This window comes from Neoarius graeffei, chromosome 8 (genome assembly GCF_027579695.1).
Source record: "Neoarius graeffei isolate fNeoGra1 chromosome 8, fNeoGra1.pri, whole genome shotgun sequence".
Lineage (NCBI taxonomy): Eukaryota > Metazoa > Chordata > Actinopteri > Siluriformes > Ariidae > Neoarius > Neoarius graeffei.
Genome location: NC_083576.1, coordinates 57,651,248 through 57,666,113, shown reverse-complemented (window position 1 = coordinate 57,666,113; position 14,866 = coordinate 57,651,248). Strand labels below are relative to the sequence as shown.

At 41.5% G+C, this 14,866-nt stretch overlaps 2 protein-coding genes across 4 annotated transcripts in view; one reads left to right on the top strand and one right to left on the bottom strand.

The window, feature by feature from the left end:
• Positions 1–14,866, top strand: part of frmpd1b (FERM and PDZ domain containing 1b) — a 123,196-nt gene that overhangs the window by 8,797 nt on the left and 99,533 nt on the right. The window lies entirely within an intron of this gene.
• Positions 6,417–9,856, bottom strand: LOC132889910 (THAP domain-containing protein 1-like). The gene is made up of 3 exons (XM_060926725.1): positions 9,639–9,856; positions 9,173–9,360; positions 6,417–6,428 (listed from the first exon to the last, which is right to left on the bottom strand). Exons 1-3 carry the CDS (start codon positions 9,844–9,846, stop codon positions 6,417–6,419), a joined length of 408 nt encoding a protein of 135 aa, XP_060782708.1. The 5' UTR covers positions 9,847–9,856.

The window sequence follows — 14,866 nt, the reverse complement described above, 5'->3', positions numbered from 1 at the left end:
AGTCGAGTCCGAGAACAAGACTCCAACTGCACCATTTGATGGTGGCTGTTGCTGCCTTTATGTGAAAGCGTCTCTGCTACTGTGTTGGACTAACGTTACTGCTTGACTGCCCCGTTTTAGTTAACAGGCTACAGATAAAAAACTAGTTCATCGCTCAGCAAGCCCCGCCCACTATCAACAGGGCAAATAACATGAGAGAGGGTTAACACTAGCTAGTTCATCGGTCAGCAAGCAAGCCCCGCTATCAACAGGGCAATGAACATAGCGTGTTCCTTACTTCTCTGGGTGGAGTCTTACCAAATGACGACTAAAGTTCGAGGTTGTCCCCGTCATCTCCTCGATAGTTCTTCTACATATGGAACACATCGCAGTGCATTTTTTCCCACTGCACAAGAAGTCTGTATAAGCAAAGCGGACAATCCTAGGGTCGTTCTCTCCAGGCATTTTAGCGCCATTAACGTTAGTTTGTTCCTGAACATGACGTATGAACAGGTGAATGTGCGTCCTCTTGCACAAAATTAGTATGAAAATTAATGTAGATATAAATATCTTATGCCAAATTATTATGGCATGTTACAAATATAAAGAAAAATCCAAGTCCTCGTCTCCAATTTATGAGTCCGAATTCAGTTAATGCATACTGTAAGTCCAAGTCATCAGTGCTCAAGTCCAAGTCAAGTGAAGTTACGAGTTCTTAAAATTAGGGCACGAGTTGGACTCGAGTACTACAAGCCTGGTTTATGGCACCAACAACTACGAAGTATTCAGCTAGCTAATAACTATAAAAGGAAGCTAGGTCGGTATTGTCAATATGGACATTGTGGCAAGAGTCTGGACAAGAGTAAATCTTGGACTTACTAGTAAGACGGACACCTTTTTGTTGAACCAGTGAGTAATATTAAGTTAGCTGTTTGACTGTGTCTTGTGGTGTTTCATTTGCTTGACATTTAACTCGCAGGGTTTTGATCATAAGCCAAGTCAGGCCATTTCGACAAAAGTTTAGCTACTAGCTACATCTTGAAGTGATGTTAGCAAACTTGCTAGATAACACTCAGACAGACATTGGCACTGGTAATAAGTCCTCTTGCGTCGTCTTGCTTTGTTGGATAGATTTCCACCCAAGTTTTATATATATATATATATATATATATTATATATATCTGTGAGTGTTTAGTCTATGTCTATTTCTTATCTAGAGTGTTTATACTGTTTATTTCAGTTATTCAGTTATTCTATTTTTATTTATTGCATTGCCTGTTTGCACCGTGGGTCAGAGAGGACTGAAATTTCATCTGTGCTGTATGTCGAGCATGTATGGCATATTTGACAATAAACTTGACTTGACTTTGCATCACTTTGTGTCAGGGGCGTCCAGGTTTTGGAAGGTTAATTTAGTTGACTAACTAGATATGTCGGTGTTATGGTTCTGGTTACGTTAACTTAGTATGCTACTATTCCAAGTTGTGTGCGATACGTGTGCAAACTTTGACTACTGCATGTTTACTTCAAGATACAAGTTTTCAAGGCATAACATTGTTTTTGGCTTCTGACGTTATCTTTGCCTCCCCTCCAGAGTAAATAAATACACCACACATTTCGTCCTTTTTGTGTGTTTATTTCTTGAGAAATAGAAGAGAGAATCTCAAATGTGCAGCGAATGTCCAATATAAAACCAGCTTTACCGCGGTCTGAGTTTATGTTGTTTGTGTAACAAACTTGTCTATATGAGTGAGTTCAAAATGCCCAGTGGCCACAGCACATACAGAATACGATGGTGACAAAATTTGGTGTTGGAATGCTTTCGGCACGTGAGCGGCATGATGGTGTAGTGGTTAGCACCACAGCAAGAAGGTTCTGGGTTCGAGCCCAGTGGCTGACAGGGGCCTTTCTGTGTGGAGTTTGCATGTTCTGCCCGTGTCCGTGTGGGTTTCCTCCGGGTCCCCCACAGTCCAAAGATGTGCAGTTAGGTTAACATGGGGTGGCCTTGAGCTGAAGTGCCTTTGAGCAAGGCACCTAACCCCCAACTGCTCCCCGGGTGCTGGAGTATAGCTGCCCACTGCTCTGGGTATGTGTGTGTGCTCATTGCTCACTTGAGTGTGCATGTGACAAAGGCGGCTTCTTCTTCTTCCGTATTCTTCAGCTTGTAAACAAATGCATATGTAGAGCTATCCAGGGAGGGCTCAAAGCTCGACTTATTCTTTCCTTCGTGGCCGCCCGTGAGACGGCTGAGGCAGATTCTGGTCCGTTACAATGCAATAACCATATGAAAACAGAATGAATCTGTCAAAAGAATGTAACACATAACTACTTTTTTGAGAAAATATCTTCAATTTTACATTACAATTTATGATCTATGGCTTAGGATGTCGCTGGATTGATGTGGGTTATTTTTTAAACAGTGGAACATCCATGGATGCAAAAATGGCAATTCACTACTTGGCGCAAAGGCTTCTAGGAAGGGGTGAGCCGGCCCCTTTAACTGTCAAACAAAAATATTTGGGGACTACTGCACTTTAGCGGGCGCTAACCCTAATCCAGACAAACACCAGTTTTGATGACTTCAACATATAATCGAACAAGGTAAGCTTTTCTTTATTTATTATTGATAATACAGGGGCTGCTGCCCCCGAACCCCCGCTTAAATTCGCTCAAACGCCCCTAGGCTTGGTAAATGTAAACAATTTGGCGGAATTGCACCCGCTAAAGTGCAAACTATCCAATATGTGCTACATTGCCTAATTAGAGTGCCAACGATTTTGGCCTTTTCCAATTAAATTAGATCAAGATTGTTCAAATAAAAGAAATAATTTGTGACATTTCACTCATCATTTAATAATAAACACTTCTTGATTCATTTAAAACTAGCCCTGTGTCCGAAATCGCTCACTCGTTCACTACTCCCTACCCACTATACTGTATAGTGAATTACTATAGAGAGGACTGTTTCGTGAGCTCAGTGATAAAATGAAAAAACACTTTCGGACACTAGTCCGTCGCGCTGTTATTTACGTCATTACTGTCGCACAATTAAAACGTGCCAGATCAGTGGGCTGGTGAGTTTTCACAATAATAAATGCACGCATGTGTTTTTGATTTGATTTCTTTCAGCGCGACCACAATGCATGATGGGATATATTCCTTGGTTAGTGACCATCGGTTGTACACTACTTTTCGTGATGCATTGTGGGATACTTTGAATGCACTACAAAGGATGTAATAATTCTCACTATACATTCGGACAGCACTACAAAATGGCGAACTCACTATATAGTCCACTATATAGTGAGTAGGGAGTGATTTCGGACACGGGGTAGGTCTTTTCAGCAAAAAATGCTGGAGTTCGAAATAATTTGACTGGAGTGTATTGTTTTGCTGAGAGTATTTTGTACAACCCCGATTCCAAAAAAGTTGGGACAAAGTACAAATTGTAAATAAAAACGGAATGCAATGATGTGGAAGTTTCAAAATTCCATATTTTATTCAGAATAGAACATAGACGACATATCAAATGTTTAAACTGAGAAAATGTATCATTTAAAGAGAAAAATTAGGTAATTTTAAATTTCATGACAACAACACATCTCAAAAAAGTTGGGACAAGGCCATGTTTACCACTGTGAGACATCTCCTTTTCTCTTTACAACAGTCTGTAAACGTCTGGGGACTGAGGAGACAAGTTGCTCAAGTTTAGGGATAGGAATGTTAACCCATTCTTGTCTAATGTAGGATTCTAGTTGCTCAACTGTCTTAGGTCTTTTTTTCGTATCTTCCGTTTTATGATGCGCCAAATGTTTTCTATGGGTGAAAGATCTGGACTGCAGGCTGGCCAGTTCAGTACCCGGACCCTTCTTCTACGCAGCCATGATGCTGTAATTGATGCAGTATGTGGTTTGGCATTGTCATGTTGGAAAATGCAAGGTCTTCCCTGAAAGAGACGTCGTCTGGATGGGAGCATATGTTGCTCTAGAACCTGGATATACCTTTCAGCATTGATGGTGTCTTTCCAGATGTGTAAGCTGCCCATGCCACACGCACTAATGCAACCCCATACCATCAGAGATGCAGGCTTCTGAACTGAGCGCTGATAACAACTTGGGTCGTCCTTCTCCTCTTTAGTCCGAATGACACGGCATCCCTGATATCCATAAAGAACTTCAAATTTTGATTCGTCTGACCACAGAACAGTTTTCCACTTTGCCACAGTCCATTTTAAATGAGCCTTGGCCCAGAGAAGATGTCTGCACTTCTAGATCGTGTTTAGATACGGCTTCTTCTTTGAACTATAGAGTTTTAGCTGGCAACGGCAGCTGGCACAGTGAATTGTGTTCACAGATAATGTTCTCTGGAAATATTCCTGAGCCCATTTTGTGATTTCCAATACAGAAGCATGCCTGTATGTGATGCAGTGCCGTCTAAGAGCCCGAAGATCACGGGCACCCAGTATGGTTTTCCGGCCTTGACCCTTACGCACAGAGATTCTTCCAGATTCTCTGAATCTTTTGATGATATTATGCACTGTAGATGATGATATATTCAAACTCTTTGCAGTTTTACACTGTCGAACTCCTTTCTGATATTGCTCCACTATTTGTTGGCACAGAATTAGGGGGATTGGTGATCCTCTTCCCATCTTTACTTCTGAGAGCCGCTGCCACTCCAAGATGCTCTTTTTATACCCAGTCATGTTAATGACCTATTGCCAATTGACCTAATGAGTTGCAATTTGGTCCTCCAGCTGTTCCTTTTTTGTACCTTTAACTTTTCCAGCCTCTTATTGCCCCTGTCCCAACTTTTTTTGAGATGTGTTGCTGTCATGAAATTTCAAAATGAGCCAATATTTGTCATGAAATTTCAAAATGTCTCACTTTCGACATTTGATATGTTGTCTATGTTCTATTGTGAATACAATATCAGTTTTTGAGATTTGTAAATTATTGCATTCCGTTTTTATTTACAATTTGTACTTTGTCCCAACTTTTTTGGAATCGGGGTTGTATGTCTTGTATCATTTGAGTGTGTTTATGCATTGTTTTGTCTGTAAGGATTGGTTTGAGTATTATTTTGTGTAAGGTTTTTGTCCGTTTTTTTATTTTATCTGTAACGTTTTGTCTGAGGATTTTGTCAGTTTTATTTTCAGTGTGTTTTGCTGTATGTATTGTTTTGTCGGAGTGTTTCATCTGTATTTAGTCTGGGATTTATTTTTATTTATTTTTTAAATTTATTTTTTGCATGTCTCTTTATTTCCAATGAGTGTTTTGTGTGTGTATTTGAGTGTCTATGTGTATTGCCACGTGTCTCAACACTAATATGGTCGGATAAGTCTGTGCATCAGGAACCTTCACTGCAGTTGGCGTGAGCTTGGTGCGTGTTTGAAATTAATAGCATTTTCATAACCTTTCGTGTCAGCCTGCATTAGGGCCGGCACAGATAGCAGACATTGATTCCTCTTTGTGTCAGCTTAAAGACAGGATGACTCATCCCTGTTGCAGATGCAGATTGTTATTGATTATCATCAAAGTCATGTTTGTGCCCAAACCATCCATGACGATAGTCATTGCGTCTGTGGTTCCAGGTTGGTCAAGGACCAACTTGTTAGCCAGAATACACTGGTCACGCAGTGCCGAAGGGATCCGTACTAGAACTCGGATGCGTCCTGGTGCGACTCCTAGGTGGTGTACCAAGGCTTGTTGACTTAGTAATTGTTGTGCATGTTATTCATAGCCACAACATTAAAAAAAAAACCCACACTGTCGTGCAGCCTGAACAGTATTTTTAGTAAGCACAGCTGTTAAAAGAAACCTGAGCCTGAATTCAGCAGGCAGTACAGAATTAGTTTCTGTTTGACTTTTATTTCAAATGTATTTATTTGCATTTCCTACACTGAGAATGTGCTGTCTGCAGGGCTTTCTTTTGTGTATTGCAGATACAGGCTTCTGTATTCAGTATCACTCCGCTCTTTCTCACACTCCAGGCTTCATCTTCTCCCTGGTTTTCACACCTTCCCCGCCCATCCTGCCCTTCTCTGACACCTTTCCACTCTGAATTATCTTTCCACAGTCATTCTGCTTTCACAAGTTTCTTCTTATTTGGAAGGAAATTAGATTTCGTATGTTCTCTGTGTTGTTTTTGTTCTTACGCTCTTTACAAAACGCTGCTTGTTGGTTTTTTTCTTCAGTAAATCAGTGTCTCTTGTTATTACTTCGCCCTTATTTAAACCCTTTAACCTTTTTACTCTCTGCAGCAATTTCTTAACCCTTTGTTGCCTTCTTTGTCCTGCATTTTGGTTCTCTTTTTCATCATAGGGCCGTGGCGATGTGATGAGGGATTCATTTCGCTGCAGTAACTGAATTTATTATTCATACCCGAGTTACAGTTAGCCTAGATTTGTGTGTGCAGGGAAAACGACAAGAAGGAGTCTAGAGCAGGCTCTATGTGGAGCAGAGACAAACGGGGAAGGAAATTTTTCAGGAGCCCAGGGGTTTTTTCCACGAGCTAAGAAACCTTTGATGTATTTCCACAGCAAGTAGTTCCTGGGGACCTTTTCAGTTCCTGCTTCATAGAAGGATCCTTTCTGCAGACCAAGAAATATTGCAGTGGAGCTTGTTATACGTTGCTGGTTAACACATGCATCACAGAGTGACCACACCCATAAACATCCATTTTGAAAATTTAGCCATGAACAAGTGGTTTAAAAAGTTACATTCACTGCAACCCCGCTATAACAGGCGCTTTTATTACGAACTTTCGCAACTATCCCTGTGTCCGAAATCGCTCACTCGTTCCCTACTCCCTATAGAGAGAATTACTATATACAGTATATACAGCAGGCTTTCGTCTAAACCAGGGAACAGGGGCGTTGCGCCCTCTTGCTCTCGGCGTGCGCCCCCTTACCGAAATGCCGATTGAACCCCAAGTCACCCTTAGGCCATGCACTTATATGCTACTGCACAACATGCAATCTTTCTCAAAATGATCTTTTCTCCGTGAAAACATCCCAGCAACACCACGTGACAATGTGTCTCATCATCAAATGCGTTATAATTACTCCAAAAATATTCCAATCATAGTAGATACACCGCCAGACGGTGCAAAAACAATCCGAATTGGCGTTTTCCAGACTGAGGTGCCATGTTGTTTAGTTGTTTACTTGTCGCGGCTGCTCTCGCGAGATTTGACATGGGTTACATACAAGGTCAGCTGACTTGTAGAGCGAGATTTCTCGAGACTGAATGACCTTTCACCCACCGGCGCGGGAGCTTTTGACAGAAGTAGTTCGCGAGTTGTTTTTGTTTAGCCTAGTAAACTAGACCCACCCGCCTAGCGGCCAAAAATATTTTTGCCTAGCAAGTGGGTCTAGCCTCGCACCATATAAACAAAAACACCCCGGGCATCAAATCGTGCCCGCCAATCACAACGCAAGGTTTTTGTTTGGATTCTTTGGGCGGGCTTTTGCAGGAGTGACGACAAAGCTGCGCGACGCTGGAGAAAGCACAGCAGGAAAGATGGCTATGGTTAGAGAACAGCGCGCGTTTGACTCCGCTTTGGAATCAGTTTTAGAAGAATTAGACTTGGAGTTTTCGTTGAAACATGAGCAGGAAGAGGCTCTCCGCTCATTCCTTTTCAAGAAGGACGTTTCCGCTGTTTTGCCGACCGGCTATGGCAAAAGTCTGATCTACCAGCTGGCTCCGCTCGTAGCCAAAAGGATGGGGCTAGTTTGTGCAGTACGAAGAATTAATAAACAGCTTTGAAACATTACTTTTTGATTGTTTCTTATTTTCCCGTTATTTTAAATTTAAGGGAAATTATTTCACCAAACACCACTAAATAAAAACTCAAAAACAGTTTAAGCAAACCCTTGAAAAACACTTGGAAAAAAATGAGTGTATGTGGTACAGACTCCAAACTTGTGGTCATTATCTCCAAACTTCTTAATATCTAGAACCTGTTTATTAATTAATACGCATTTTGAAAAATTATTTATTTCAAGGCCTCCCCCACTGCTTTCTGTCGCTCTGACTACGTCATAGTCACTGTTGCGCTGATTGGTCAGAGCGTTGGCCTATACGCACAGAGACAGTTTGAAAGACAGCAGTTTGTTCCACCCCCACCCTTCAGAAATGTCTACGGATCGAGGCCAGACTAAATATTCACATTTAGTCTGGCTTGCCAGGCTAGTTTTTGTTGACACTTGGGCATTTAAAGATGTCATCCCACGGCACGAAACGGAAGAAAGCCAAAGACTGTCTGGGGCAGAAGAAGATTACTTCTTTCTTTTTCAATGTTGACAGACAATTTGTTACAATTTCCCTCTCAGATAGCCTCAGAATGTCCCATTGTAGCCTCAATTTTTCAAAGGCTTCGCACGGCGGGGGGGACAACCGGCACCATCCCCCCCGCTTCGCTCCCTCGCCATGGTGAGCGCCCTCATACTAAATTTTTCTAGAAAAAACCCTGATACAGGACTATATAGTGAGCTCATTGGTAAAATGGAAGAAAAAAACAAAAATGCTTTCGGACACTAGTCCGTCTCACAATTAAAACGTGCCAGATCAGTCGGCCGGTGTGTTTTCAAAATAATAAATACCTGCATGTATTTTTGTGATCAATACATATTATACTGAGCGTATTTCCCACATTAATCAATACAAAGTATCTGCATCTTTCAGTTTTTTTTTAAATCAAGGCTGAATACTTTCTTCTTTGCCACTGCCTTTATTATTAAATCAAATTTGAGACTTTTTAATTGATTTCTTTCAGTGCAACTGCAATGCATGATGGGATATATTGCTTTGGTTAGTGACCATCGGTTGTACACTACTTTTCGTGATGCATTGTGGGATATTTTGACTGCACTATATAGGGTGTAAATAATCCTCACTAAGGTTTCGGACAGCACTACAAAATGGCGAACTCACGATATAGAGATCTTGCAGTCACGTGACCGGAAAGTACAAAGCCGCCATTTTGTCGGTAAAAAACACCGCTGAATACTGCTGCAGTCGTGTACAAAATGGATAAATTTCAACTGACGGACTATACGGCTCATTTTTCTAATGAACAGATAATTAGATATATGTCTAAAATAAACAACCTACGGATTAGTGACCCTTATGGCTTACCGGACGTAGTTTTCACGACCGTGTCAGTGGATATGGAACTGCCAGAGGAATACCCAGACGTGTATAAGAAGAGCTCTGGCAGCCAGTGTCTTTGCGCACTGATCACGACGTTGCTTCTTTGATCGCTCACGTCTTGTGTACGTTTCCATTTCTCTCTTTCGTTTTCTCTTCAGTGGAGAGGAAGTGTGAGCAAAAATGGACGGTACATAATCTGGAGAGGTCGGGTTATTGCTCTTCTTCCCTGAAAGACAGAAATATACTGACTAGTGGCAATTGAGCACGAGGAATTTATGATTTGATACTTATGAAGTTATCTATCTCTACATGTGACCCCTAAAAGTGTAAAATAATTTTATATCTAGAGACTACATTGATTGTCACACCACTAAAGACCCAATCCACCCCCCCGCCCCAAGCCTTTTCTCAGGTTCCCACTTCCCGGAATTTTTTATTAGAGCAAGTCATAAACTTATGTTGCGAATAACCACATGGACATACTGAAATAAATACATGGCGAACCTGAGATGAAATGGTCACTGCACAGGCGCCAGTGATCGTTCTTTCCAGTCGGTTCCCATGCCTTGTTCTTGTTGTTTGCATCGGCCTGGCCGATAGCAGCAATCCACTTTGCACGACTGTCAGGGTCCCGTGGCAGCCTATGAAACTTTCTTCCCGATTTCTGACCTCTCCTGTTGTGGCATTTATATGCCATACAACTCTCCGGCATTGTGGCACGGTAATATTTGAAGATTTGGGCGAAAAAAAAACCAAAGTCAGTGTTGGAAACACGGCGGAAATATGGCGTTTGACCGACAAAATGGCGACTGCTTACAATCTGGAGCGGATGTGACGTCACGTGCAAGATCTCTATAGGGAGGGAAAGTAATCTCATCGCCCCCTACTGGATGCGTTCCAACCTCTATGGCAAAATGAACGGGAATATCTTTTCAAAAAATTACATTTCGGGTTACACTTCAAAGTTAAGACAATGGCTTCCATATGTTGTGCATGTCGGGCAGCTCTATCGATCCTGGTGATCATACTTTATTTTTTCCACCGATTTGAATTGTTTTGAATGTTTTTTAATAAGCTGATCAAAGACTACACGGACCCGACGTCGCGTATGTGACGTCACCGCAAGTCTAGCGCCTTTCCAAACCTGTAGCAGGTAGCGGCCGGCGAGTAGCCTACATCAACATGCCGATTTGTATAGCGTGGTTGGTGGAGTATTTCTGTACCAATAAGAAATGCATCCCTCGTGGGGATAACTAAGCGTGGGATAGCTAAGCCTACTGCTGACGTAATATGAGCGACTCTGACTAGACAGTTTTGTTGTAGTCCATTTCTGACAGGTTAGGCGCAATTTCGATCTTTTAAAAGACAGCGAAATTTCACCTGATACTTTCACAGTTAGTAGATAATCCCAACATATACAACATATTTTTTGGGGGGTGTACAAGTTCTACGTCATAACTTCGTGGGATTTTTTTTAAAAATCGGGTCTATAGGGGTGTTCACACGGCACATATTTGCATCGATGCTGCACCGATGTATTTTGTTGCGATATATCTTATACCAGTGTAAATTTTGTGGAGCGTTCACACGTCACAAACCTGCTTACTAGAGAGAAGCGTGTTAGCACCGGTGCAGCCCCACTTGCGTTCACACGGCAGTTTTTGTGACTGTGCTATACGATAGTAATAATGCGGAAATGAAATATGCGCATGCGTGAAAATGTACTTCCTTTTCCCGGTTGTCATGGCATCACCAAGCGCCGGGAAAACAACGTGGATGAAGACACCAGTGTTGCCAGATACTGCTGACGTTTTCCAGCCCAAAATATGTTCAAATCCACCAAAATGCACTTAAAACCGCCCAGTCTGGCAACACTGGAAGACACGCAGTTCTGTTCTTGATATTCGCCATTTTGGAAGCGCAAAATACCAGGATGCAAATTATGCAATGCCCGTATGTAATCAACTCTCCTCACGCGTAGCGAGTCGACCCCTGTAGCGTTCACACATCCCATATCAGTGCTGCCTCGCAAACTAGCATTTACTCCGGAGTAAATTTCTTAAACCACCTCCCGAGCAGGGTTAGATTTGCACCGGTTTAAGCAGCTTTCAGGGGCTACACCGGTATAACTTTGTACCGTGTGAACGCTCTACCGGGGCAGCCCCAGTGCTACACCGGAGTAAAAGTTGCCGTGTGAACACCCCTTATGGGATTTTCAATAGTATGGCTCTCGGCTTAGGAACGCTACCACTAGGATCGCTGTGTTTCACTTTCCCTCCCTATATAGGGTGTAAATAATCCTCACTAAGGTTTCGGACAGCACTACAAAATGGCGAACTCACTATATAGCGATTTCGGACACAGTCTATCACTACGTTCAGACTGCAACCTGAAACGACCCATATCCGATTTGTTGTGAAATCCGATTTTTTTGTTAGGCCGTTCACATTACCAATTATATGAGACTTGTATGCGATCTCCAATATGAACGGAAAACGACCCAAATGTGTCCCGCATGCGCAAATTGACACGTAATAAGCACATCTACGTAATACGTAAACAAAAAAAGCGCACTCTTCAAGTTTAATGATTTCTTTTTTTGTTTGTTTGTTTAATTATCTGGTTAGTGTTAAAGTGTGAGGTCTCGTGTGTGTTTTTGTTTCTGAACTGAAATGAAAACGTGTAGCCTGGTAACGAGGGTTGACTCCTAAATGTCTCTCTAATTTCTATACAAGTGCACTACATGTTACTAGGAAGTAATGGATTTTTAAACTCTATACAGTGCACTCAAGCTTCAGTAGGCAGTCATTTGGGATACGGCCGCTGTATTACCAAACTCTTAATTCAGGCTTAATAATTTGCACATATTTATTTCGTCGTATTAATAAACTTTTTCTACATTTTTATAAATATTTATTTAGATTGTTTATAGCCAGCTGAATTCTGCAACTTCTCTCAGTGCTGGCTCAAGGTGCAGAAACACCAGTGCAGTTTGCTATGGAGATGAGGCGAGACCTGGCGATGTGGTTTTTGTGGCGGCGGCGGAACTCGCACAATAATCTGATTAATGTGGGCAGCAGACTAATGAGACCGAAGGTGTCAAATTACTGGAAATTTCCAGAACAATCTTATAATCTTGTAATACAGGATGATTTAAGTTATAAATCAGTTATAGAAACTGTTTTATTTAATCAGGCTAACAGATCAACATCCAGGTCCCTACCAAATCCACCATTAGCTTGATCAGTTCTATAAAAGTCTATTTAAATTCTAAAAACTGTACAAATGTTGTTGTTTTCCACCAAAGAGGCGGGATTAGCCAACGCAGGATAGTGATGTTTGTCTCTTGTTGATGACGTGTAGGTCGCATGAATGCGACCTGTCCGGTCAGACTGCAGTCGCATGTGAAAATAACGGATATGCATCGGAATTAGGACCACATATCCAAGCGGCCTGGGTCGCATGTTAAAAAATCGGCTCTGTATCGTTCAGATTGTTAATAACAAATCCGATACAGGTCGCATATGGGCAAAAAAATCGGATATGGGTCGTTTCAGGGTGCAGTCTGAACGTAGTGCAAGTTCGTGTCCCCCGCCTTTAGTGACGATGTGTCAGAGTCTTAAAAAAAAATAAAATAATAATAATAATAATAATAATAATAATAGGTACCCTATGGGTACATGTGGCTACTGCTTATGAATAAAATTGTTTTCTGATACCATGTCCATACAGTAAATATAGCATATATACATGTTATCAATCAGGCTTTTAGGCAGGATTTTTTTTTAGGGAGTCTAACTTTTTTGCAGGTGTCACTGTATGTGGCGAGGTGTAGCGGCGCGTTGAGCGCCGCTGGCACGAGTGTTTTAGGGGGTTCCGGGGGTACAACAGATTGGTAATACAATATCAACTTTGGGAACACCAAAACAAAATACACTGCAAACTGCGTATATTTTTAATGAATATTATTATTAAAATGGGTATATTTCTGGGATTTTTTGAGCTGGAGTTGCATATTAAGCATGACAAATTAGCTATAAAGCTTTCTGATCGCAGAATACTACATAAATAAAGCTTGTTGTAGCTGTGTTTGTCTCAGTCAGTAGTGCACCTATTGCAATTGCATTACATGTGACAACCAACCCCGAACACAGTGTGACAACCAACCCCGGCTGACCAGTTTTGCTTTCAAAGCCGCTAGCGTCCAAAGATTTAGTATAACCTACTATTTAGTATAGCCTACTAGAAATACTACCCGCCGGCTCGACTACCACACTCTCCACTACGTAGCCTGTAATGTTGGGAAAATCTGCATGAAAATGTGTTATTTACTGTTAAAAGGATTTATTCGGGATAAATAACATGTCAGGTAAGGCCGGTTTTCTATAGACTACATTCCACATTTAGCTGCGGCAATATAGTCTACGGCTATATTGTCTGGATATTTATGCCAGTGTCTCCTAGGCATACATCTTTTCCCCCTCTGCTCTGGGAACGCATATTACAAGTGCTTTGTACACCAAATTTATTTAATAACCCATTTATTTATAACGAGGGCTCTCACAACTTTGAAATTAGTGCAGCCATAGAAACGCGTGTTTCTGTAGCTCTGCGGCGGGTGCCTATATTTTGTACTCTGGGCTCGTGCTGTTGCTATGGTAACCCTGGGCGTCTTCGGGAAAGACAGCTGTCAAAGCGAGACTTCTGAAATTTCCAAAATGGCGGTGTCAACAAAGCTTGTAGATCCTCGGAAAGCTCAGACTCGGCGATTTTTTAACATATTCAGCTAAGTTACCGGACATAACACGGGCGGAAATATTAGGGCGTCTTTAGGGCGTCGTACTAAAAAGTAGGGCGTCCAATTTCTTGTTTTTTTCAGTACAGGGCGTCGAAAAGACGCCCAGACGCCCCTCTATCTAAAAGCCTGTTATCAATTATACTAGCCTCATCTCTTGCAAGCATCAGCAAGGGCTTGTAGTATTTTGGTTACCAGTTTTGTTTACTGTTTTGTTCAAAATACAGTGCTGTGAACTATATTTTCAAAATAGTAAGAAAGCACTTGTTCATGAATTGTCTTAGAAACATTATTCAGTACTAATGAGCACATTTTGTTTCACAAGTGTAGTGTAAAGACTCTAAAATAAAAAAATTAAAGCGAATAACAGAAGTTTGACTAATTATGCTTTTTTTACTCTGAAGTAGCCACAACAAAACTCTGACGCATTTGTTCGTCATAACATTAAACAGAGATGTGCATTTTGTGAAATAAACAGAGCTTGTGATCTTTGAACACCTCATACAGCGTCCAGCTTCCTGAAGGGTCCTGATCCTGCTATTTTATAAGCAATAAATAAATAACCGCAATAAATAACCGCAGAACGGCACCGAAAACGGAACATTATTACACTTAGACAAAACCCCCTTCTGTGTGAATGTTTATTCTGTTACAGAAAGGTGTAACTGCGTAAAGGATTAAATCATTTTCTCTCCTGCAGCATTTTATCAGTCAGGTGTTTTATTGCTCTGAGCGCGCGCAGAACTGCTGATGAATAACAAACACGCTCGAGCTGAGTCGTCGTGAGCGAGCGTGCGCGCTCATTAACTGAGAGAAAAAATGCTGATTGGCGCGAGGTAGTCAGTTAGCATTTCAAAATAAAAGTCCTTCAACACATTCTTACAACACGATGATAACGCGAGATCAACTGTTCATGTTGTGAGATCATGATTCACCG

Bases quoted from the DNA above. Each gene is read 5' to 3' on its own strand.
- LOC132889910 (XM_060926725.1), bottom strand. From the start codon at position 9,846: ATGCCGGAGAGTTGTATGGCATATAAATGCCACAACAGGAGAGGTCAG. The intron at 9,361-9,638 runs GTTCGCCATGTA...TCTGTCTTTCAG, and splicing joins CAGTGACCATTTCATCTCAG to GGAAGAAGAGCAATAACCCG.